The sequence below is a fragment of the Silurus aristotelis genome, assembly GCF_946808225.1.
Source record: "Silurus aristotelis genome assembly, chromosome: 8".
Taxonomy (NCBI): domain Eukaryota; kingdom Metazoa; phylum Chordata; class Actinopteri; order Siluriformes; family Siluridae; genus Silurus; species Silurus aristotelis.
This window is the reverse complement of record NC_139581.1, coordinates 25,565,712-25,592,551: the sequence shown is the minus strand read 5'-3', so window position 1 is coordinate 25,592,551 and position 26,840 is coordinate 25,565,712. Positions and strand designations below refer to the sequence as shown.

The following is a 26,840-nucleotide window of genomic DNA, read 5'->3' as shown; positions in this document are numbered from 1 at the left end:
CGAGGCGCTCTCGCGAAGACTCTGTGGCGGCGAGGCGCTCTCGCGAAGACTCTGTGGCGGCGAGGCGCTCTCGCGAAGACTCTGTGGCGGCGAGGCGCTCTCGCGAAGACTCTGTGGCGGCGAGGCGCTCTCGCGAAGACTCTGTGGCGGCGAGGCACGCCCACGGGAACCTCGGAACAGAGCGGCATGCCTGTAGAAGCTCTGTGACGGCATGGTGTGCTCGCCGACGCTCAGAGATGGTGTGGTGCGTCCACGAGAACCCCGGAACACAGCAGCACGCTGGTAGAGACCCTGAGATGAAGCAGCCCTTTCATTAAAACATTGGGGCTGAGCTGCAGGCTCATGGGAGATCCGGCACGGAGCCACGTGCTCTTGAGAACCTTGGAATGGAGCACCTTCCTCCTCAAGGGGACTGTAGTGGAGATCCACCACCTCTATCCCCAACTTCCCCAGAAGCAGCCCGCTGAATTCGGCGAGTGAGCCGAATTTGCCCCCTTTGGCGCTCCATAGTGAGCTGGCTTTGGCAAGAACTTCACCAGACAGGAGGGAAATACAGAGGGCAATCTTGGCTCGTTCGGAAGGAAACCGGGAAATGTTAACAGCCACATACTCGCCGATGCCTTGCAGAAATCCGCCCAATTCGTCTTTTTTCCCCGAGTAACGAGCTGGTAATCCCCTCGCGCACTCTGAGGGGCGTGGCGCAGCCGCGCTTTCATGATCCGGCTTCTGTGGATCTGATCCGCGAGGAGCGGCACTGAGCTTCCGGAGGAAATCCGAAGCCGGGTTCAGCTGCCGATCCGTCGCGGTCGGAAACGCGGTGTGTCGAATCCGCGTTCGGTATAGGTCGGTCGTTCTGTCAGGCTGCAGACGCGGAAGCCGATATAGTCCGATCATTGTCCTTTTATTTCAAAACACCGTACAACACAAAAACACTCATAAGCCGTTGAAAATAACAAACAAAGACATCCGCTCGATACGCGTTGTCCGCTATGAGTTCGAATGTCCCAAGCATAATCCATAAAGCCTTCGGCAATGAGTAATCCAAGTCGGAAGTGGAATTCGGATATACAGCCGGCGGCCGAGCAGCCACGCGATTGTCCAGCTTCACAATATAACGACCGACAGCCTGTGACTCAAGAACGTGAGTTTATGTAGTCTGATCTTTCATGAGCCACAGCTGTCGGTAATCTTGGGAAGCAGCGTGACTGCTATCGAGGGGGGCGTGGCAGGGTGAATCCCTGACAGCTACAGAGGGGGGCGTGGCAGGGTGAATCCCTGACAACATGCAGAATTTACTATAGATTTATACTCTTCATATGAAACTCTTAAATCTAAATGCCTAATCCTCTGCAGAGATCTAAGAACATCCATTACTGTACAGTTTCAAAAATATGCATTGGCAGTTATGAAACAAACAACCTTCTCACAAATTGAGCATTGTGTTTTCAATTGTTTTGCTGTAGTGTGTAATGATGTGTATAGTGTTTACATTTTTGAAAGCTTCGAGCTGCTCTTTTGGTGTAAAAGTTTGAGTTTTAAAGTGAGAAGGTGTGGTTGTGTTTATGTAGCTTTAGAAAAGGGTGTTGTGTTTAGACATTGGGGAACATGGAGGAAACGTTTGTGAAATGTGTTTTAGCATTTGAGTAAAACTGTAATATAGCCTTTCTAATTCTCAGGCCACAGCGCCATCTATTGGATTTTTCAGTTGCGCCCCCTGGTTTAGATCATGTACATGTGTTGATGTTTATCTTCCATATGGGAATGTTGTTCCTTCTAATATTATTGCCATGTGTCATGGAAAAATAATGTCATGGGCATTGCATTGCGATCTCTGCTCAATTTAAATGCAACAAAAGATGACAAACTTTATTCCACTTCTTATGTATTTTGTTTTAAAGTAAACAGTGTTATGTGTAGCAGAAGTGCATTATAACTATGAAATTAATTAATGATTAAACGTTTAACAGCAAATATAGACGATCTGCATGAGTATGGCTCAGCACTCACGCACGAGGCGGAGAGTCACTGGAAAGTGTGTGTGTGTGTGTGTGTGTGTGTGTGTGTGTGTGTGTTCCCCTTATTTCGGGTGAAGTCTGCTCTCTAAAATGTGGTGTTTCCAGTTGTTCTCACTGTGGCTTATCCTTCATGTGTCCCCTTCTCTCGGGGAGGTTTACACCTCAATGAGGAGCGTAAAACAAGCGATTTCATCAGAAAGACACCTCGTAGATCATTTAGGAAAATATCTTGATCAGGAAACTCAAAGACTTGAAATTATTAAAAGGTAAGTGAACGTGTTTGGGGCAATGGTTACATTTTACACATGATTATAAGACTCAGTATTGTATGTATAGTTGTATGTTATAGTGTTTGTTTTTCTTAAATTGAAATTAGGAAACATTATTAGGTCAGCATATTTCCCAAACCTTTCAGGTTCTACACAAAGGTTTCTGCATTTCACCATGGGACACTCAATGTAACAGCTTCCATAAACAATCCTTTGGCTGCATTTACACTTGTCAAGAGATTGCAGGATGAATGGGTGAACATAATCCACAGCAACAAAGCTGAAGAAAACCTCAAAGGTATTTTGTCTACAAGGAATGTTTTTTAGTGCATGCCATCATCATGTCATCAAATCAGATTCAGAGTACTTTATTTTTCCACAGGGAAATTATTAGGTTGCAGTTGCTTATAGTACAATTAAGTAAAATAATGTAAAATCAAATATATGACACAAAATAAAATATACTTAAGTGATATATTAAGTAGATGCTCTACAATCATGAATTTCCAATGATGTAGTTAAAAAAAAGTGTGGTTCGGTGAAACAGTGTAGAAAAGGCTGATTAGCTCATATAAATGTATTTTCCCCAATTTTTTTTTCAAAGGCTATAAAGGAAGATTGCAAAACACTATTTACAAGATTTTATCTATAATTTTTTGTTAGCTAAATTCAAATATAATTTACATATGGTATAGTCAGTTTGCCCAGCCATTAGGGTTATACAAGGAGAGAGTGGAGATTCGGGTGGGTACTTTAAATGTTGGTACTATGACTGGTAAAGGGAGAGAGATAGCTGATATGATGGAGAAGAGAAAGGTAGATATGTTGTGTGTTCAGGAGACCAAGTGGAAAGAGAGTAAGGCCAGAAAAATTGGAGGTGGGTTTAAACTGTTCTTTCATGGTGTGGATGGAAAGAGAAATGGTGTAGGGGTGATCCTGAAGGAAGAGTACAGTAAGAGTGTAGAAGAGAGTTTCTGATGAACGTGAAGCTGGAAGTTGAAGGCGTGATGATAAATGTCATCATTGCTTATGCTCAACAAGTGGGTTGTGAAATTGAGAAAAAGGGAAAATTCTGGAGTGAGTTAGATGGAGTGGTAGAAGTTGTACCTAGGAATGAAAGATCAGTGATTGGGGCATGTAGATGAAGGGAACATAGGCGATAAGGAGGTGATCGGTAGGCAGTGGTAAATACTAATTTTAAGAAGAAGGATGATCATAGGGTGACGTATAAGAATGGAGGAAGGTGCACTATGTTCTATGCAGGAAATTCAACCTAAAAAAGATTGGGGACTGTAAGGTGTTGGCAGGGGACAGTGTAGCTAGACAGCATTGGATGGTGGTCTGTAGGGTGGCTTTGGAGGTGAAGAATAAGAGGAGGAGAGTGAGGACTGAAAAAGAATGAGCTGATGAAAACTGAAGGAGGAAGACTGTAGCCAGGCAGAGGGACCAAGCTGGGAAGGATGTGCTGCAAGTTTGAGCAATAAAGAATGCCAATTAAAATGTGTTGACTTGTGAGGAGAGGGCGTTAAGAAGATGGAGGGAGTATTTTGATAAGCTGATGGATGAGAAAAATGAGAGCGAGAAGGTTGCATTATGTGAAGCAGGAAGTGGATAGGATTAGTAATGAGAAAGAATGAGAGCAGCGATTAAGAGGATGGAGTGTGGACATTCGGTTGGACCAGATAACATACCAGCGTGAGGATGTTTAGGAGAGATGGCAGTGGAGTTTTTAACCAGGTTGTTCAACAAGATTTTGGAAGGTGAGAGGATGCCTGAGGAATTGAGAAGAAGTGTGCTGGTACCAATCTTTTGAGAATAAGGGAGATGTGCAGACCTGCAGTAACTACAGGGGTATAAAGTTGATCAGCCACACCATGTTGGATGAGTTTACTTATCTGGGGTCAACAGTGCAAAGTAATGGAGAGTGTGTAAGAGAAGTGAAGAAAAGAGTGCAGGCAGGGTGGAGTGGGTGGAGAAGAGTGATAGCAGGAGTGATTTGTGATAGTAGGGTATCTGCAAGAATGAAAGGGAAAGTTTATAGGACTGTGGTGAGACTTGCGATGTTGTATGGATTAGAGACAGTGGCATTGAGTACAAGACAGGAGGTGGAGCTGGAGGTAGCAGAGCTGAAGATGTTAAGGTTTTCGTTGGGAGTGACGAGGATGGACAAGATTAGAAATGAGTTTATTAGAGGGACAACGCATGTAGGAGGTTTTGGAGACAAGGTGAGGAAGGCAAGATTGAGATGGTTTGGACATGTGCAGAGGAGGGACATGGGGTCAAGTCAAGTCAAGTCAAGTTTATTTGTATAGCGCTTTTCACAACAGACATTGTCTCAAAGCAGCTTTACAGAAAACAACAGTGAAGGTGAATGGTGTGCGTTTGTCCCTGATGAGCAAGCCGTGGCGACAGTGGCAAGGAAAAACTCCCTTAGATGATATGAGGAAGAAACCTTGAGAGGAACCAGACTCAAAGGGGAACCCATCCTCATATGGGTGACATCAAGAGTTTGGTCATAAATCTTTCAACAATACAGAACAATTTGTGATCATCATAGATCCATCATCAGCTTCTCCATGCCAGGGCCTTTAAACACTCGGCATCTACTTCTCCATGATCATCCATAGGTCCATAATCTTCACGAGGTGGGACGTGACTGGAGCTGGCCAAACCTCAGGATGCCTCGGGATGGGGAGAGAAAGAGAAGCAGTGGAGAGGAATTAGCGTAGCTGCTGTTCATGATATTAACAGCACAAGTTGATAATGTGCATGTAATCATATATTCTGGAGCACAAGGTTGTGATGTGATGTGTGTGATGTGTGTTATGTGTAGGCTTTGCTAAAAAGATATGTTTTTAATCTACACTTAAACTGGGAGAGTGTATCTGAACCCCGAACACTGTCAGGAAGACTATTCCAGAGTTTAGGAGCTAAATGTGAAAATGCTCTACCGCCTTTAGTGGACTTTGCTATTCTAGGAACTACTAGAAGCCCAGAGTTTTGAGATCTCAGGGAGCATGACGGATTGTAGCATGTTAAAAGACTGGATAGATACATGGGAGCCAAACCATTTAGTGCTTTATAAGTGAGTAGCAGTAGTTTGTAGTCTATTCGAAACTTAATAGGAAGCCAATGTAGGGACGATAAGATTGGGGTTATATGATCTTATTTTCTTGACCTAGTAAGAACTCTTGCTGCGGCATTCTGAACTAACTGAAGCTTGTTTATTAATGATGCAGGACATCCACCTAGTAATGCATTACAGTAGTCTATTCTAGAGGTCATAAACGCATGGACGAGCTTCTCTGCATCAGATATAGATAACATATTTCTTAGCTTAGAAATATTTCTAAGGTGAAAGAAGGCTGTTTTTGTAACTTAATTGATGTGATTTTTAAAAGATAAGTTGCTGTCTAAAATAACTCCCAGGTCTTTTACCGTTGAACTAGTAGTTACAGAACAACCGTCTAAATGCAGGCTGAGATGCTGGAGCTTCTGTGTACTATTTTTTTGGGCCGATGAGCAAAATCTCCGTTTTATCAGAATTTAATAGCAGAAAGTTATGGGTCATCCAATCTCTTATTTCTTCAACACACTCAGTTATGCGAGCTAATTGAGCTGTATCGCCTGGTTTGGATGAAATATATAGCTGGGTATCATCAGCATAACAATGGAAGCTAATTCCATGCCTTCTAATAATATTTCCTAATGGAAGCATGTATATTGTAAAAAGCAGGGGTCCTAGAACTGACCCTTGTGGCACACCATAATTTACTAGCATTATCCTGGATAGCTCTCCATTTAAATCTACGTAATGGTAACGATTGGACAGGTAGGATTTAAACCAGCTTAATGCCTGTCCCTGAATACCGATGTAATTCTGTAAGCGATCGAGGAGAAGATCATGATCTATAGTGTCGAACGCAGCACTAAGATCTAGTAAAACTAATAGGGAGATGTAGCCTTGGTCTGAAGCTAAAAACAGGTCATTAGTGATTTTAACTAGAGCAGTTTCTGTGCTATGATGGGGCCTAAAACCTGACTGAAACTCTTCAAAGATATTGTTCTCCTGCAAGTGGTTACATAACTGGGCAGCGACAATCTTTTCTAAAATCTTAGACATAAATGGAAGATTTGAAATTGGTCTGTAATTCGATAGCGTGTTTGGATCCAGATTAGGTTTTTTAATGAGGGGCTTAATAACTGCTAACTTGAGGGATTTAGGGACATGACCTAACGATAGTGAGGAGTTAATAATATTGAGAAGAGGCTCACTAGCTGTATATAACACTTCCTTCAGTAGTTTAGTGGGAATTGGATCTAACTGACATTTTGTTGATTTCGCTTTCATAATAGCATCATACAGCTCTTCCTGTCCTATACATGTAAAACAGTGTAGTTGTGGGGTTGTAAGTACGATTGTGTCGGGAGATGCTGTCAGAGGTTGAACTGCCACAATTGTTTTTCTAATGTTATCTATTTTTTCAGTGAAGAAATTCATAAAGTCTTCACTACTAAACTGTGATGGAACACATTTTTCAGATCCCTGATTTGTTGTTAATTTAGCGACTGTACTGAAAAGGAACCTGGGATTGTTTTTGTTATTTTCTATGAGTTTGTTTAGGTGTTTAGCTCTAGCAGCTTTTAGCGCCTGTCTGTAGCTAAGCATACTGTCTTTATACGCAATTCTAAATACCTCCAATTTAGTTTTCCTCCATTTTCTCTCCAGATTACGTGTTGTTCTCTTTAGGGCATGCGTATGACTATTATACCAAGGTGCAGGTGCTTGTTCTCGAACCTTTTTTAACCGGATGGGGGCAACAGTGTCTAAAGTGCTAGTGAGGATAAGGTCTATGTTGTTCGCCATCTCATCAAGATGATCAGCAGTTATGGGTTTAATGTGAAACTGAGATAAATCAGGCAGGTTATTTATGAATCTGTCCTTAGTGGTTGGAATAATAGTCCTACCAAGTCGATACCGTGGTGAAACACGGTTAATCTGCTCTACCGGTAGTGTGTACAGTAGGAGATAATGGTCTGTGATGTCATCACTCTGGGGTAAAATATCTATATCAGTGACGTCTGCTCCGTAGGATATTATTAAGTCTAGTGTGTGGTTAAAACGGTGGGTTGGTCTGGTGACGTTTTGTTTAACTCCAAAAGAGTTTAGTAAATCGACAAATGATAATCCTAGGGCCTCGTTTGCATCATCTACATGAATATTAAAATCTCCTACAAGCAGCACTTTATCAAAACTGATCAAGAGGTCTGAGAGAAAACAAGCAAACTCATGAAGAAAATCAGCGTAGGGCCCTGGGGGTCTGTACACGGTGACCAGAGCGAGTTTTCTATGCATCTCTGAAAGTGCAATTTTAAGAACGAGCACTTCAAATGATTTAAAGCTGAATCCTAATTTCTGACTAACATTAAGAGAAGCACTATAAATGGTTCCTACACCCCCCCCACGACCAGTCTGACGGGGCTCATGCTTATAAACATATCCTGACGGTGTAGACTCGTTTAGACCCATATAATCACCTGGTTTAATCCAGGTCTCAGTGAGACAGAGTGCATCGAGATTATTATCTGTGATCATCTCATTTACAATCAGTGCTTTGGGTGCAAGTGATCTAATGTTTAAAAGACCGAACTTTAGAACTTTGTTGTGTTTGTTTATCTGGCATTTTTCAGTTTTAACTGCAATAAGATTATTTCTGGATCTTGTGTATGTAATTCTTGGTTTTACTACACGAGGAATAGATACGGTTTCTATAAACTGGGCTGTGTGTGAACTTGTAACTATTTGGTCTGTAGTATGCGTGTTCTTATAGTTGAAGATTTCTTGATGTCTTACCAGTCAGATGGTGTGTAGTATCCTAGAGATGTTATCTGATAGCACTGCTGCTCCAACTCTGCTGGGGTGCAGGCCATCAGGGCGGAAGAACCTAGGACGCTCCCATGGGGTGTATCCATCCTCAGCATTCTCCTACTGATATAAGATAATAAAAGGTATATATTATCTTATCTTATATCAGCAGGAGAATGCTGAGGATGGAGCCACCAGGAAGGAGAAAAAGAGGAAGGCCAAGGAGGAGGTTTATGGATGTGGTGAGGGAAGACATGCAGGTAGTTGGTTTGAAAGAGGCAGATGTAGAGGACAGTGGGGGAATGGAGATGCATGATCCGCTGTGGCGACCCCTAATGGAAAAAGCGGAAAGAAGAAGAAAAAGATTAGTCAGTTTGCTTTATGGAGAAGTGTGATTTAAATTTATTTAACATAAGTGTCACAAACTTTTATTTTTAACCTTTAGTAACATAAAAAAAATAGTCAATTTAAACCTGACTGTCTAACAGTTTATAATTTTTGTCTTTTAGCCCTGAGAAGTTCTTATGAGACGATAGAAAGCAGTTTGCCGAAGCTCGAAGACGTGCATGGGGCAGCACAGGGGCTGATGAGACTCCAGGATGTATATGCCCTTCAAGTCGAAGGAATGGTGAAAGGTCATTTCCAGCAGATCAGCAATGGAAAGATACTTGAGATTTACAAATCATCTGTAAGCATCCCTCTCTCTGGGGATGACTGCTTCCTTGTTGGAAAGGTAGGCCATATAAATAGTATGGCAGCTGCTTTGTATTCCTTTATTGCTGCTGTTTTTTATTGGATATAATATGATCATATATAATATAAATTAATATACTTATAAAGGGGAGTGTAGATTGGAGACAGGTGTGGGAGATTAGTAGGAGGGAGCGAGTGTGCTGAGTGCAGGAGGGAGGCGTGGCTGGTGGTTCTCTGACATTACAATCATGTGGATATAATGGGAGCTCAGAGGCTATGGTGCAAAAAATAAGTGCACAAGATTACCTAAAGTTACAAGTGCAGGACATGAGCATCAGCATGAAACACTATCAGTATATGTTATTATAAGATGTACAAAAAAAATACATTTATGTATAATTGGAGAATAATCAAGCTTAAATAGGATAGTAATGTTTAAAATGCTGAAGCTATAGGTTTGTGTACTTAGGCTACTTAAGATTAATAACCATCCCCTTTCAGGGCCCCCAATTTTGGCAGTAGTTTTATATAGTTCTCTTTTCCAGGTAGCCTATAATAAAAAAGATTATTATCATGCTGTACAATGGCTTGAGGAGGCAGTACACCATTTTCGAGATGTTAAAAGGAGGCCAGAAAACAAGGGCAAATTGGAAGATGCTCTGGATTACTTAGCATTCTCTCACTACAAGGTAAATTGTTTTAGTTAATTATGGCTAAAATTTCAGTAAACTGTTTCTATCGATTCAATTCCAGAATTAAATTTTTAACTCATTGTGTAAATGGCTTCAGACAGGAAACATCTCCTCTGCCCTCAATTTGTCCTTGGAACTGCTGCATTATGGTAAACCTATTCTGTAAAGGAATACTCATAGCATGTCATGAATTTTTAGCAATATTTAACACAGTTTGCGGTTTGCTGTTTTTAATCATGCAATTAGGAAAGAGAGCATTCTGTATCTCACAAATGTCAGGTCTAATTCTGAAGTAAACTCACCACACAATTTATTGCCCTGCCATTGTCTGTATGTACAATGTAATGTAATTTTCTCTTAAAGATCCATCAAACAGCAGAATGCTGCTAAATGTGGAGAAGTATAACACACTTCTAATTAAAAGTTTGGCCAGTCTAAGTCGAGAGTCAGGATTAAAGAGACCCAATACCACCTACCTGAGAACAAGAGACACATATGAAAAGCTCTGCCAAACCCAGGGATCTCAGGTAGGATTATAATGTGTTATATGATTATTAATGGTTTCTTTCAGTATGTTTATTACATTTATATTCAATTTCCTAACATAGCATATTTTTCAATCTACATTTAATTATGGATACAGGCTTAAAAATATATAAAAAATAAAAATAAAAAAAAACAATGAACAGAAAAAAAAAAGACAATTTTTTCATCTTTAACTTTGATTTCCCTATAATATTTGCAAGCAGAGAGGAATCAAATTAAGGGGGAAAATCTACATCAACATACTTCATTTCATGAGGCTATCCAAACCTATGATTATAATCATTTGTGGTTTTTCCCCATATGCCTTTCCTATGTCAAGAGAGTGGTCCAATATATCTGCACTGTCAGGAAGTCAGCCAGAAAGCTTGGAAAGATTATGAGGAAAAACACGCTTTTTCTGCAGTATAAATGTAACGGTTACATTTGGGTGGACTTAATCACTTGCAAAGTTTTCACTGGCATGTTGTATTCCAGTATCTTGTCATTGATAAAATATGCCCTGTATGTTTTATGGAAAGCATATTTCGCTATAGCACATTGAAGACATGAAGAAACAGAGATGTTAATAGGCACTAGTTTTCTATAAAAAAAAAAACCATAATAATGCTTAGATGTGTTTCTTTGTGTACAGCTGAATCATTATGAAAATCCAAGACTTTATTGTGACTATTTCACCAATGGCAGTCCTGGCCTGCTCCTGCAACCCATGAAACGTGAGATAGTGAGCCTGCAGCCTTATGTTGTTCTGTTTCATGACTTTGTGACTGGAGCAGAGGCCCAATACATCAGGGAGTTTGCAATGCCAGCTGTGAGTGATTTACATATACTTTTTAAAAGGGTGGCGTGTGTGTGTGTGTGTGTGTGTGTGTGTGTGTGTGTGTGTGTGTGTGTGTATGTATGTGTGTATATATATATATATATATTAGGGCTGACAATCAATTAAAATATTTGATAGTGATTAATCGCATGATTGTCATGAGTTAACTCATGTTAAGTGCAACTTATTTGCACATTTTTATCTGGTCTAAATGTACCTGAAATTATCTTTTTTTTTTTTTTTTTTTATACTCTAATCAGCATGCCCATAGACGAATATGGAGGCTGTAAGCAAATGGATGTTTATTATTAGTGAAACCATACTCAGCATAGAGCATGAAGACAAAATAAATGTTTTAAAGTAATGATGGTGTTTTAAACGATGTAAATCATCAAGACACCAAACTGAGCTTTTGCTATGTTTCCACACGGATGGTTTTAATTGCCGGATGTGTGCACCATGAAAACTTTGGTGCTTGATTTGAGACTTGGTGCATCAGTAAAACAAATGTTTAGTGATTAAAAATTATTGTTTGCAGGAGTTTATATTTTTTCATTATCTTAGTAAATAAAGGACATCGTGAATGAAAGTGTGTTGCATTTAAGGTTTTAATTTTGGCTCTTTTATTTTTATTTATTTATTGTGGGAGAGCGTATGGGTCGAGGAAAAGAACGCCACGACAGGACAGTTTTAGGTTCAACAAAAATTCTTTATTTTATGTTTTTATTCTGTGCTCAGTGCCTCAGTCACACGTTCTCTGGCGTGCACACACATACATCCTCACACTCCTCCTTAAATGCCCCCTCTGATCACTGCAGGAGAGAGAACAATCATTAGTCATAATCCCCTTCAGGTGAGGCATTCTCGTGTCTACCTGCTCCCGGCCTCGCCCTCCATTCACAAACCGGCGCTCAGCCCCGCCCACGCTGCCACATTTATATTTGTAATATAAACATTATTCGCATGTTAATAAAATTTGAGCTGTAAAAATGAATTCGCGTTAACACATTAACGCATTCATTTTGACAGACCTAATATATATTTATAAAAAAATATATAAATACAAAGTAAAAAGTTTTTCTGTTTGTGAAATCTTAACATTAAAAACTCAACCTTAACTAAAAAATAGGATTTACTTCATAGAGAGTATGACTCTTGTGGTATTATGGTGTATGTGGGATGAATTTTTCAGGGTTATGAATCACTGAGTTGGAAAGCACATAAGTGGAAATCTGCTCTCCTTAAAAGAGCCGTCATCTGCTGTCATCTGAATAAGCTCTTTTCAGTTGATTTCCTCACATCTGATGAATTAATCATAGCCGGAAAGATTAGCAGTGCCAAGAATACCATCACTTATTCCACTTTTTTTGGTAGATTGAACAGCAGTTTGTTTTTCCATCATCACACTTTTGGGGATGAAATCCCAATGTCCTTGCGAGCTGTAAAATCTTAGCATATTGTTGCATCTGCTAATAATACTGTGTAACAGAAATCTGAAAGACTTGATCTCTTCTATTCATTTTGTAATTTACAGAATAATTATGTTTTTGTTGATTATAGTTGCTCTGGTTTTAATCACTGTAGAACCCATCATGTGGAGATGTGAAGGAAGACTCTGGAGACAGTCAGGATTTTACCTGAGCTAATTTATTCAGTCTTTGGTTTTTTTTTTTAGTTTTGTTTAACAAAAACAACAAAAAACACAAAACAATGTAACAATAAGAACGAGACAAGAGAATTATTATCATGTGTTACCTGCCAGTTCAACCCGCCTCCACAACGTCCACCACCACACCCCTGATATCACATAACCCCACCACCAGACGCCAACTGGCTTGCAGCTACCTTGTGAGAAACTAGGAGCTACTAACCATATAGACTGTATAAGGCTGCAGAAAGAACATCACTTATAATCTTATACTCCAGTAATAATGTTAGTTCTCACTCTCGAGTGTTCTGTATTGTTGAAAGATTTATGATCAAACTCTTGATGTCACCCAAATGAGGATGGGTTCCCCTTTTGAGTCTGGTTCCTCTCAAGGTTTCTTCCTCATAACATCTTCCCTTAGATGTTTTTCCTTGCCACAGTCGCCACGGCTGCTCATCAGGGATAAATGCACACCATTCACCTTGACTGTTGATTTCTGTAAAGTTGCTTTGAGACATGTCTGTTGTGAAAAGCGCTATACAAATAAACTTGACTTGACTTGACTTGCATAAATATGTGTCAATGACTGCTATGCAGTCCAGGCCAAATGTAATCCAGTCATTTGTTTAGCTAAAACACATGCCAAAATATCAGACATAATGCAGGTAAACTTTTCAAAACCTTTGTCAAATACACAAAACAGTGTTTTCAGCTTTTGCTTCAATTTAAGGCACCATGGGATGGCCCTGTTGTGGGTTTCTTTTTAAAATTGAAGACTGTTAATGGTGAGTGTGATCTAGAAAAGGCTAAATCAGATACATTTCTGGATCCTGATGCAGCATTAGAGCTCTACAGATCAATTGTTTGTTTTCCTGTTAGCTGGGTAATGAGACACAGACACAAATTATATAATATCTATTTTCCTTTTGCCTGTATATTAGTAAAATTGTAGAAGTTTTAAGTCTTGTTACCCCCAAATTAAAATAGAAAAGCTTACTGTCACAGTTGCTAAACAATTACTAATTCATGTTTATTTAAAGAGAAAGCTTTTAAAAATGGATTCTCTTACAAAGCAGCTTTATAGAAATCCAGATAAAAATTTAAAATCTGTCCTTAATGAGCAAATCAAAAGGTGATAATGGCAAAAAAGTGCTCTTTAAGATTGAGAAGAAACCTTTAGAAGAACTGGATTTAAAAGGGAACCCATCTTCATCTAGCTTCATCTGAGTTTTAATTTTACATCTGTCAATCAGTTACTGACTGGCCAATGATGACGTTCCATAAAGGAGTCTAGAGTATAAATTGTTTTTGGCAAGTGCAGTCAATAGGCTGTCCATCCATTGAAAGACATCAGCTGCAATCTTTAGGTGGAATTTGATACCATCTACAGCATTCTCATGGTAACTTTTTGAATATCATTACAGGCCATTTTGTGCAGCCGCAAGTGATCTTTAATTAAAGGAGGCTTATGGCAGCCAGCCACTCCACAGACCTCAAATCTGAGTAAACATGTAGCATGTAATGGTATATGTTCAGTTGTTAATGGTTTAGATGTTAGTCAGATTTTTTTGCATAATATTTTAAATGTTGTCTCTCCCACTGTATGTATAAAATAATCGATAGCAGCAGCCCTAATATCTCTCTCTCTCTCTCTCTCTCTCTCTCTCTCTCTCTCTCTATCTCTCTCTCTCTCTCTCTATATATATATATATATATATATATATATATATATATATATATATATATATATATATATATATATATATATATATATACAGTATATATATATATATATATATATACACACACCTTGTTTGTCCAAACTTTTGGTCTGTACTGTATATATATATATATATATATATATATATATATATATATATATATACAGTACAGACCAAAAGTTTGGACACACCTTCTCATTCAAAGAGTTTTCTTTATTTTCATGACTATGAAAATTGTAAATTCACACTGAAGGCATCAAAACTATGAATTAACACATGTGGAATTATATATGGAATTATATACATAACAAAAAAGTGAACTGAAAATATGTCATATTGTAGGTTCTTCAAAGTAGGCATCAAGAGAATGCCAAGAGTGTGCAAAGCAGTAATCTAAGCAAAAGGTGGCTACTTTGAAGAATCTACAATATGACATATTTTCAGTTGTTTCACACTTTTTTGTTATGTATATAATTCCACATGTGTTAATTCATAGTTTTGATGCCTTCAGTGTGACTCTACAATTTTTATAGTCATGAAAATAAAGAAAACTCTTTGAATGAGAAGGTGTGTCCAAACTTTTGGTCTGTACTGTATATATATATATATATATATATATATATATATATATAATGTGTATATCAGGGCTGTTGCGATTGATTATTTTAGTAATCTAGTATTCTAATGATTAAAATAATAGAGAGAGAAAATAAGACAAGTAATTAAAACAAGTAATTTTGGTCTTTCTTTTTATAGAAAAATTTAGATTTTTATTGCTTAAATTGCATACAAGAATATTGGTGAAAACTAAATCCATTTAGTGCATTTAATTGCCATATTACATCAAAATACAAATACAGTGCATTTAAAAAGTCCCTCCACAGTGTCCGTGTAGAGTACGTTATGGGAAACTATTAGTTTAATGAAACTTATAATTATTCTGAGCTATGTATTTATTTATTAAGTCTCACACAGTATTGTGATGCGGTATTCTGGCCTCTGGAAAAGCTGCTTAAAATTTTTCTTGAACTAAATATTTATCGCCAGCTTTAAAAACGTGCTCCACTCCCTACTCTACATGGACACTGCGGAGGGATTTTTTTACACACTGTATATAAACAAAAATAGAAAAATCTATTCCAAAAAAAGAAACAGTAACCGCACTGTGCTGTGTTTTCTTTATGTTTTAGTTTTAAATGATCCCAAACATTGGAAAGTTTTCTTTGGCCTGTATCTTCTCCTTGCCCCTCTGTGATTTCTTACCGTTACCCGTTTTTTTATTCATCCTTCTGTGTTACCTGTCCAGAATCAAACACCTTTAGCAATAATTAGAGCCTCAAGTGTGTTTGGAAATGATGCAACAAGGTTTGCACACCTGGACTGGGGTATTTTCTGTCATTGCTCATGGCAAATCCTCTCAAGCTGGTGCAGGTTGGATGGGGACTGTTGGTGGACAGCCAATTTCTCTCTTCAAAGTCTTAGATGGATATTCAATAAGGTTCAGGGTGCTGGTTGGCCACTTTAGAACATTCACAAAGTTGTCCCTAAGCCACTTCTGTGTTCTCTTAGCTTTGTGCTTAGATTAGTTGTCCTCTAAGACCCTGTACCTTTGGCCAAGGCTGAGATCCTGAGCATTGTTTTTATACAGGATCTCTGTACTATACTCACCCATATGAGGATGGGTTCCCCTTTGAGTCTGGTTCCTCTCAAGGTTTCTTCCTCATATCATCTAAGGGAGTTTTTCCTTGCCACTGGCTTGCTCATCAGGGACAAACGCACACCATTCACCTTCACTGTTGTTTTCTGTAAAGCTGCTTTGAGACAATGTCTGTTGTGAAAAGCGCTATACAAATAAACTTGACTTGACTTGACTTGTACTTTACTCAATTCAGCTTTCCCTCAACCTGACCAGCTGCCAAGTCCTTGCTGCAGGAAAACCCCCCCACAGCATGATGATGCTGACACCATTCACTTTTTTCAGGCACATGATGTGCGTTGCCTCCAGACATAACATTTAGTATTTTTAGCAAACTCTAAGCTGGCTTTTATGGGTCTCTGTGGAGTCAAGTGTTTTTGCAAAAGGGTCTGAATACTTGTGATGTGCACATGAGATATTTCAGTTTTTTTTTTACTTTATCATTATGGGTTACTGACTGTAGGTTAATCAGAAAAAAAGATTTAGTGAATGGGGTGTTAATACTGAATACTGAATATATAAGTATTTGTTTTTGCTTCCTTTGTTTTTGCTTCCTTAAGCTAAAGAGGTCTGTAGTGGCTTCAGCTATGAACCAGTCGACTGCTGACTATCGCATTAGCAAGAGGTAATAAATTAATTTGTAAGGCCTTCCACAAGTTTCTATGCAGGGCCTTGCATCCTCCCTGCGATGATACTGCTACTGCAGAACATACAGTACATTACATACTTTCAACATAGCAGACTTATGACACGTAGAAAATATATTTTTTTACTCCACTACATTGCCAATTAACCCATAGTTATAAATAATCATACTTTACAAATATTTTAAACACTATAAACACCTCCACTGTTCATTTTGTTTGTGTAAATATATCTGGGTAATTCAATATTTAAGTGTACCACTAAGTTTTTATAGGTTGTATGCTTTTGTTAATCTTTAGTGCATGGCTGAAGGCCTCATCACATCCCACTGTTAGCAAGGTGGACCATCGTATCAATTTGCTAACAGGCCTGAATATGCAGCTTCCCTACAGTGAACATATGCAAGTGGTCAACTATGGTATTGGGGGACACTACGAACCTCATTTTGATCATGCCACAGTAAGTAATTTCTTTACTTAAAAAAAAAAAAAAAAAATATATATATATATATATATATATATATATATATATATATATATATATATATATATATATATATATATATATATATATATATATATATATATATATACAGTGAGGAAGGTTTCTTCCTCATAACATCTAAAGGGAGTTTTTCCTTGCCAAAGTCGCCATAGCTGCTCATCAGGGATAAACACACACGATTCACCTTAACTGTTGATTTCTGTAAAGCTGCTTTGAGACAATGTCTGTTGTGAAAAGCGCTATATACAGTGAGGAAAATAAGTATTTGAACACCCTGCTATTTTGCAAGTTCTCCCACTTAGAGATCATGGAGGGGTCTGAAATTGTCATCGTAGGTGCATGTCCACTGTGAGAGACATAATCTAAAAAAAAAAAATCCAGAATTCACAATATTTGATTTTTAAAGTATTTATTTGTATGATACAGCTGCAAATAAGTATTTGAACACCTGTCTATCAGCTAGAATTCTGACCCTCAAAGACCTGTTAGTCTGCCTTTAAAATGTCCACCTCCACTACATTTATTATCCTAAATTAGATGCACCTGTTTGAGGTCGTTAGCTCCATAAAGACACCTGTCCACCCCATACAATCAGTAAGAATCCAACTACTAACATGGCCAAGACCAAAGAGCTGTCCAAAGACACTAGAGACAAAATTGTACACCTCCAGCCTTGTGGAGGTCTCAATGACCCTTCGTGGGGTCTCAATGATCCTAAGGAAGGTGAGAAATCAGCCCAGAACTCGAGGGAGGAGCTGGTCAATGACCTGAAAAGAAATGGGACCACCGTTTCCAAGGTTACTGTTGGTAATACACTAAGACGTCATGGTTTGAAATCATGCATGGCACGGAAGGTTCCCCTGCTTAAACCAGCACATGTCCAGGCATGTCTTAAGTTTGCCAATGACCATTTGGATGATCCAGAGGAGTCATGGGAGAAAGTCATGTGGTCAGATGAGACCAAAATAGAACTTTTGGGTCATAATTCCACTAAACGTGTTTGGAGGAAGAAGAATGATGAATACCATCCCAAGAACACCATCCCTACTGGGAAGCATGGGGGTGGTAGCATCATGCTTTGGGGGTGTTTTTCTGCACATGGGACAGGGCGACTGCACTGTATTAAGGAGAGGATGACCGGGGCCATGTATTGCAAGATTTTGGGGAACAACCTCCTTCCCTCAGTTAGAGCATTGAAGATGGGTCGAGACTGGGTCTTCCAACATGACAATGACCCGAAGCACACAGCCAGGATAACCAAGGAGTGGCTTTTTAAGAAGTATATCAAGGTTCTGGCGTGGCCTAGCCAGTCTCCAGGCCTAAACCCAATAGAGAATCTTTGGAGGGAGCTCAAACTCCGTGTTTCTCAGCGACAGGCCAGAAACCTGACTGATCTAGAGAAGATCTGTGTGGAGGAGTGGGCCAAAATCCCTCCTGCAGTGTGTGCAAACCTGGTGAAAAACTACAGGAAACGTTTGACCTCTGTAATTGCAAACAAAGGCTACTGTACCAAATATTAACATTGACTTTCTCAGGTGTTCAAATACTTATTTGCAGCTGTATCATACAAATAAATAGTTATAAAATCATATATTGTGTTTTCTGGATTTTTTTTTTTTAGATTATGTCTCTCACAGTGGACATGCACCTACGATGACAATTTCAGACCCCTTCATGATTTCTAAGTGGGAGAACTTGCAAAATAGCAGGGTGTTCAAATACTTATTTTCCTTACTATATCTATCTATATCTATATCTATATCTATATCTATATATATATATATATATATATATATATATATATATATATATATATATATATATATATATATATATATATATATATAATAAGCAAAGAAAGTCTTATTTGATTTAATTCAATTTAATTCAGTTCAGTACAATTTTGATTTATAGTACTTTTAACAACAGACATTGTTCCAAGATTATAGATTATAAATACATATTTAAAATTTTTCAATGTATAAATCAGTCCCTATAAGATAAGAAAAAACTCCTTGAGATGGTTTGAGGAAGAAACCTTGAGAGGAAAGAGACTCAAAAGGGAATCCATCCTCATCTGGATGACACCAAACATCAATTCATTATATAGTGGTTCCATCATTGTTTAGGTTATCAACTGTTCACTGAAGGGCCCTTAAATATAAAACTGTTGACTGAGACTGTGTAACAAATACTTATTGGAAGGCAGTTCCATAACTGTGGGGCTTTGTTAGAAAAGCTTTGCCCACTGCTGTAGTCATCACTATTTGAGGTATCAACAAATAGCCTGCACCATTTGATCAATGTAGGCATGAGAAATTATAATGAACCTAAATTTTGCTCAGGTACTGCAGCGCAAAACCATTCAGTGCTTTTTATGTTAGCAGTAGTATTTTATAATCAGTGTAAAATTTGATTAGGAGTCAACTTAAAGTGGATAAGACAGTAGTCATGTTCTCATATTTTCTGGTTCTGGTAAGGACTCTTGCTGCTGCATTCAAGATTAAATAAAGTTTAATTATGCATTTATTAGAACATGCAGACAGTACAGAATTACTATAGTCTAACCTACACTTTTTTAACATTGTACATTAATACTGAGGACATCCAAACTACAAAACAACACCACATATGGATTTATGTAGTAGATTAAAAAATTGTTAAACAACCCGGAGTATGTATTTCAGATTGTCTAAAGTAGCTACCTTTAGCTACATTTGCATGACAGCATGGCACACTCATGGCATTCTCTCATCAGATTCATGAGGTGGTCAAATGAAATGGTTTTTGATTCACAGGTTTGTATAGAGGGTGAACGGACAGTTCCTTAATTTAATTCAGCTTCATTTGTATAATGAACATTGTCCCAAAGCAGATTTACAAAGATAAATAGGTAAAAAAAATTGACATTTTACAGTGACATGCCATTCCATCTGGTCCATGATTCGTTTTCCAACAGAGCAATGACCCCAAACAAACATCTAGAAGGAGAGTGATGGAGTGCTGCATGACCTCTCCTCTGTTTTGTCATAATTTTAGTATCTTCAGTATTGATTTATTGATTTACAATTTTGAAAATAATAATCAGAAGGTGTGTCCAAACTTTTGAGTAGTACTGTAGATGTAACAAAAGTATGAACTAGTTTTTTCTGCATCACGTATTGACTTCATATTTCTTATTTAAGCAAAAGTTTGATCAGTTATTTTACTATTGTCTCATATAATAGCGCACTCTCTTTTTTTTTATTTTTTTTTTTTTATATTACCACTTAGTCCTGACTAAAGCAAAATGTTTCTTAATTTATTTCAGTCAGACTTCAGTAAAATAGCTTGATTGTTTTCAAAATAACATTTAAAACCCTGAGAACATGTTGTTTTACAAGGCCAAGAGAGCAGAACAATGTAAACAGCTTTTGGCTTTTTGTGCAATATTTTCTATTAGATAATTATTTTAAAAGATAATGATTTCTTAGGAGATTGATACAGGTTTTATTAACAATTAGTGGAAGAAAAAAGCCGGAAAGTCCAGGAGACTCATTCTGATGCAATAGAAATAAAACTTGCTCTGAGAACACTTTTTTCTTCTTTTCATTACCTTGGCAGTCAAAATCCAGCCCATTGTACAGACTTAACTCTGGAAACCGAATGGCTACATTTATGATATATGTAAGTAAGTCACTTCTGTCCTGGCAAAACTTGAGTAACTGTTCTTTTGTGTATGCCATAACAGTAGTGGAATTGATTTAAGTTTGTTTCTTTCATATGTCTATGATTCACCCTCAATATACAGGTATACACCGATCAGTCATAACATTACGACCACCGATCAGACATAACATAATGACCACCGGCTGAATATTTTGATGTTCCCCTTTTGCTGCTAAAACAGTTCTGACCCATTAACAGCATTAACGTCTTTGGCAATTTGAGCTACAGTAGCTCGTCTGTTGGATTGGACCACATGGACCAGCCTTTGCTCCCCACATGCATCAATGACCTTGTCGCTGGTTCACCACTGTTCCTTCCTTGGACCACTTTTGATAGATACCGACCACTGCAGACCAGAAACACCCCACCAGAGCTGCAGCTTTGGAGATGCTCTGACCAGACGTCTAGCAATCACAATTTGACATGTTCACTTGCTGCATTATATATCCCATCACAGGTGCCATGATTAAGAGATAATCAGTTATTCACTTCACCGGTCATATTGTTAAATTGTTATTATGTTATGTTTGGTCGTGTATTTGTCATCTATGTACAAAACAATGTGTGTGTTTAATATGAATGAGTGAGTTTATTGAATTGTACTACAGCTCAGCTCTGTGGAGGCAGGAGGATTCACAGCCTTCATCTATGCCAACTTCAGCATTCCTGTAATCGAGGTACAGCATGCAATATTTCACAGACATAGATACAATTTATACAAATTTATAGCAAATTTATGTCTCACTCACTGAAGAGATTCTTCATTGATTAACTTTCATCACCTAAAGATTTACACCTAACTTAATCTTGAGGAAATATATTTTTATTTTATTGTTTGTAAAGGAGAAATTAAATACTACATGCTTTTTCATCCCCAGAATTGTGCTGTCTTTTGGTGGAACCTCCACAGAAATGGCCAAGGAAATGGTGATACACTGCATGCAGGCTGTCCAGTCCTTGCTGGTGATAAATGGGGTAAGGAGTAGAATGGTGTATTTCACCTCCATACTGATGTCTTATTTTTAATTCTATGCCCTTATACGGTTATTACTATATAAATGGGACACATCTGTGTTCTGTTAGTGGGTTATACAAAGATACTTCTAAGCCTGTGCATAAATTGCATAAGAATTTTGGTTGGGCTCAAATCCCGAGTCTTCTAGTCTTTCCCAAAGTTAAAGGAAAACCTATTATTCCACTATTACTATTATTCCACTACAACACAAACGAAGTTATACCAAGAAATCAATTAAAGTACATTAAATAAAATTTATGCTTTCCCAGCATAGCCGTACACAATGTGCAGTTAAATGTAGAATTTGTCGAATAATCTGAAATATTAAATTTAGGCTATCTTCTTGCATTTCTTTACTGTCTGGCATACTGTTTTCTTTTTTTACTTCATCTAGTCCACATTTCAACAAAGAATGTTCTATGTGCTTCTATGCACTCATTTTTTTAAATAATAATAGTTGATATGCAATAAAATCAAAGCTGTAGTTCATGGATTTTTTTCAAATCCTGTAGTTCAAATCCTGAAGCTCTCTAAATCTGCAGTCAGCTACTATAGATGATCCTTATGCCAGTAATAAAGGCCCAAACTTCAATCATAGATCCTTGACTTATTATTTAAACAACCAAAAATATAAGAAAGAAAAGAAATATAAAATATATTACATTTGACAACAAACAGTAGGCAGATACTTTAATCAACAATAAATGGGTAAGACAATGATAATGATAAACTCTCTCTCTCAGTGGCCAATAAATGGGTGCATGAATACGGGCAGGAGTTTCGTCAGCGGTGTGGTCTCAACCCTCATGAGTGACCAGAGACATGGACCATCAGGAACATACAGCCTTTTTATGTGAGGGAAGGAGAAAAAAGAGGACTGGCCAGACGGTAGGAAAACATGGACAATGGAGGAGTAGATGTGAAAGTTCTGGGAGAGTTGGCTGGCGTGGACCGGGCATTCAATCTGTGTTGGGGAAGCATTTGGCCATCAGTCATCAGTGCCCAAAAAGAGGCAGCAAATTATTTCCAGTTTACTCTGCCAAGCCATGTGGACTTATAGAAATTATTTGACAAAATGCAACATGTTAAAAATTGCAGGAAGATTTTTTTTTCATGAATTGTTACATGCTACATGTTAGTTACTCAGGTGGAGGTTTGCACACTCATGCCAGTTAAAGTCTGTTTACAACGGAGTCCAAATATATAAATGCATTGTAATTCATGTGTACAGCTTAATGTTGTATGTTAAGCATGTACTTATGAAATACAACAGTTCTTGCTAGAAAAATGCTGGACCATGTTTTATGAGTGCATCTGTATTCTACAAGGAGTCATTAATTTGAATATTTTGGTACTGTTGTGATGCTCCTGGAAATCAGTCTGCTGTATTACTGTATTATTCTGAGAGTTTGCAGCATGTTTATGCACATCATTGAGGGCTAGAGGCTTTAGGACAGTATATTTTTTACATTATATAAGTGATGGTGGGATTTGGTGGTGCTGATTGGGGAAGCATGAACATGCACACAAACCACTCTGAGAGGCCTCTGCTTTAGGAATGCCATGTTTACCATGCTGTATTTGGTACGTTTATAGTAGAGATTATTCACTTTTCATTATGATTTACAGGTCAAAACATATTCTCAATGTGTGTGTCCCTAAATCAGGATATACAGAGTGTTTAAAAAAGGTATTGATAGAAGTTTTTTGTACACTTTTTTTACAGTAATTTATTAGGGTAAATTTTTTATTTTTTTTTCTGGACATCAACTTTTAACAAACAGTGAGCAGTGAGCAAAAGGCAAAAGCAAGATTTTATATTTTGCAAGTTTATTACAAATCAAAAACTGAAAGCTCTCATTTAGATAACCATTCAGATAGATTTTTAAAAGCCCGTCTGGCAACAACTACGTCTTTTGAGTTTTCTTGGATAAGTCTGAAAAAAGGTTTGCACAACTTTATTTGGGTGTGTCTCCCATACATCTTGTTAAATCCTTTTAAGCTCAGATTGAATGGGGAACATCTGTGAACTGACATCTTCAGCTCTCTCCACAAACTTTTTCTAGGGTTTCAAGCTCTGGCCACCCAAGGACATTCAGCCACATTTCCTGAAGCCAATCCAGCATTGCATTGGCTGTATACATGGTTTCCGATGTTCTGAAATTTTGATTCCAGTTATTTCTTGTTACAGTTTTGGATGCTTGCCCTTACGTTTTCCTGTCTCTGTGGATATAGAACTCTTACAGTGGGAAACTAGAAGCAAGAAATTCTGGGTGTTGTTTTTGGATAGGTATGAAAGTTTGATTGTCTTCACTCCGTGATCTGGCATTGGTTACATAATTTTGAAGAAGTAAAGTACAGTTCCATATGCCTGGTACATACATGTTTTTACCAAATGATGCGTGTTTTTTTTGCATCTGTTTAAAAAATCATTTGGTGGACCGGGGGTTTACAAGGCTGCATTTACTGTTTAGAGCAAGAACAGCCATGCTGCTGTCATACTCCAACTTTAAATTGCACACTGATGGTCTTTCTGTATTGTACAATTTGTAGTAAAAGTTTTTTTTACCAAATAAAAGGTTAAACGTCACTAAAATTGTATGAGTTTGTTGATCTTTATAATGTGCTACTCATAATTGTAATGTAATGTGCTGTTAGTGTATAGGTATATTTATGGTTGCCAGGTGTAAACAAATACAATGTAATCTATACCAATTTCTTTGTGTATTCCTGTGTGTGATTTCGTCTAATTGTGGTGCATGCTGGTCTTCCTAGCTCCACTAGGTCTTTTACCTGAGCTTTGTATTCTGTTTTATTGTGTTACTGTTTTTAATCTTTTCCCATTTTGCTACAAAAGTGCATACTCATTTATTTTTATCACCACATTATCTGTGTAAAGCTGACAATGTTCATTGTTAAAAGTGCTATACAAATAAAAATAAATTGAATTGAATACTCATGATCAGGGTGATACAAAATTCATAATTGTGGGGGAAAGTCCATAAGGGGACTACACTGATATGGATCCATTTAAAATTACATGCAGAGCAGAGAAACTTTACAGAAGTGGCTACTGTCCCTATAACAAGATAACAATCATACATTATGTAAGTAGAATATCTACTAAATCACTTAAAGATGGTGAAAATATAGCAACGCGAGCCCACACATGGCAACAGTCTTAATCGTTCCTAGTTTGTAAACAATCTTACCATACGATATCAAATTAGGAATTGTTTGGAGATGGCCTGAACTTTTTCGTATTGATAAGCAGCAACAATTATTCTGAAGTCATGTTCATTGTTCTTGGAATGGCATATACTCACACCTGATTTCTCAAAAACACCAAACTCCCAATCATTCTGTTTTAACAGTTTGTCTGTTTTAAAAGTCACACTTTTTAGTACAAAATATTTCATCAATAGCACTTTGCAATTGATTACTTTTTTTAATAATTGTGGAAGTAGGAAGGGGGTATTGATTTATCCCCACCTGCTTGGTTTACTTTTTCAGTAAAATATAGGCTACATATTAAAAGCTGTTATTTTCTCACCTTGTTTTTTTATTTGTATAAAAAATTATGTGCTGAAGACAAGGTTGTTATTTAAGCTCTTACAATTATAATAAATAATATATTAAATAGAATATATGAAATAGAAGTACAAACCCGATTCCAAAAAAGTTGGGACGCTGTACAAATTGTGAATAAAAAAGGAATGCAATATTTTACAAATCTCATAAACTTGTATTTTATGCACAACAGAATATAGATAACACATCAAATGTTGAAAGTGAGACATTTTAAAATATCATGCCAAATATTGGCTCATTTTGGATTTCATGAGCGCTACACATTCCAAAAAAGTTGGGACAGGTAGCAATAAGAGGCTGGAAAAGTTAAATGTACATATAAGGAACAGCTGGAGGACCAATTTGAAACTTATTAGGTCAATTGGCAACATGATTGGGTATAAAAAGAGGCTCTCAGAGTGGCAGTGTCTCTCAGAAGTCAAGATGGGCAGAGGATCACCAATTCCCCCAATGCTGCAGCGAAAAATAGTGGAGCAAAATCAGAAAGGAGTTTCTCAGAGAAAAATTCCAAAGAGTTTGAAGTTATCATCATCTACAGTGCATAATATCATCCAAAGATTCAGAGAATCTCTGTGTGTAAGGGTCAAGGCCGGAAAACCATACTGAATGCCTGTGATCTTTAGGCCCTTAGACGCCACTGCATCACATACAGGAAAGCTACTGTAATGAAAATCACAACATGGGCTCAGGAATACTTCCAGAAAACATTGTCGGTGAACACAATCCACTGTGCCATTCGCCGTCGCCGGCTAAAACTCTATAGGTCAAAAAAGAAGTCATATCTAAACATGATCCAGAAGCGCAGGCATTTTCTATGGGCCAAGGCTCATTTAAAATGGACTGTGGCAAAGTGAAAAACTGTTCTGTGGGCAGACGAATCAAAATTTTAAGTTATTTTTGGAAAACTGAGACGTCATGTCATCTGGACTAAAGAGGATAAGGAAAACCCAAGTTGTTATCAGCGCTTAGTTTAGAAGCCTGCATCTCTGATGGTATGGGGTTGCATGAGTGCGTGTGGCATGGGCAGCTTACACATCTGGAACGGCACTATCAATGCTGAAAGGTATATCCAAGTTCTATAACAACATATGCTCCTATCCAGATGTTGTCTCTTTCAGGGAAGACCTTGCATTTTCCAACATGACAATGTCAGACCACATACTGCATCAATTACAACATCATGGCTGCGTAGAAGAAGGATCCGGGTACTGAAATGGCCAGACTGCAGTCCAGATCTTTCACCCATAGAAAACATTTGCCGCATCATAAAGAGGAAGATGCGACAAAGTAGACCTAAGACAGTTGAACAACTAGAAGCCTGTATTAGACAAGAATGGGACAACATTCCTATTCCTAAACTTGAGCAACTTGTCTCCTCAGTCTCCAGACGTTTTCAGACTGTTATAAAAAAAAG

At 37.8% G+C, this 26,840-nt stretch overlaps 1 protein-coding gene across 1 annotated transcript; it reads left to right on the top strand.

The window, feature by feature from the left end:
- The first annotated feature begins 2,050 nt into the window (after positions 1 to 2,050).
- Positions 2,051 to 24,731, top strand: p4ha3 (prolyl 4-hydroxylase, alpha polypeptide III). Its single transcript, XM_083548905.1, has 13 exons — positions 2,051 to 2,281; positions 2,431 to 2,582; positions 8,660 to 8,883; positions 9,389 to 9,532; positions 9,633 to 9,684; positions 9,899 to 10,062; positions 10,713 to 10,889; positions 16,524 to 16,588; positions 16,908 to 17,067; positions 20,716 to 20,778; positions 21,429 to 21,497; positions 21,699 to 21,795; positions 22,579 to 24,731. Exons 1-13 carry the CDS (start codon positions 2,106 to 2,108, stop codon positions 22,647 to 22,649), a joined length of 1,614 nt encoding a protein of 537 aa, XP_083405031.1. The 5' UTR covers positions 2,051 to 2,105; the 3' UTR covers positions 22,650 to 24,731.
- The last annotated feature ends 2,109 nt before the right edge of the window (positions 24,732 to 26,840 follow it).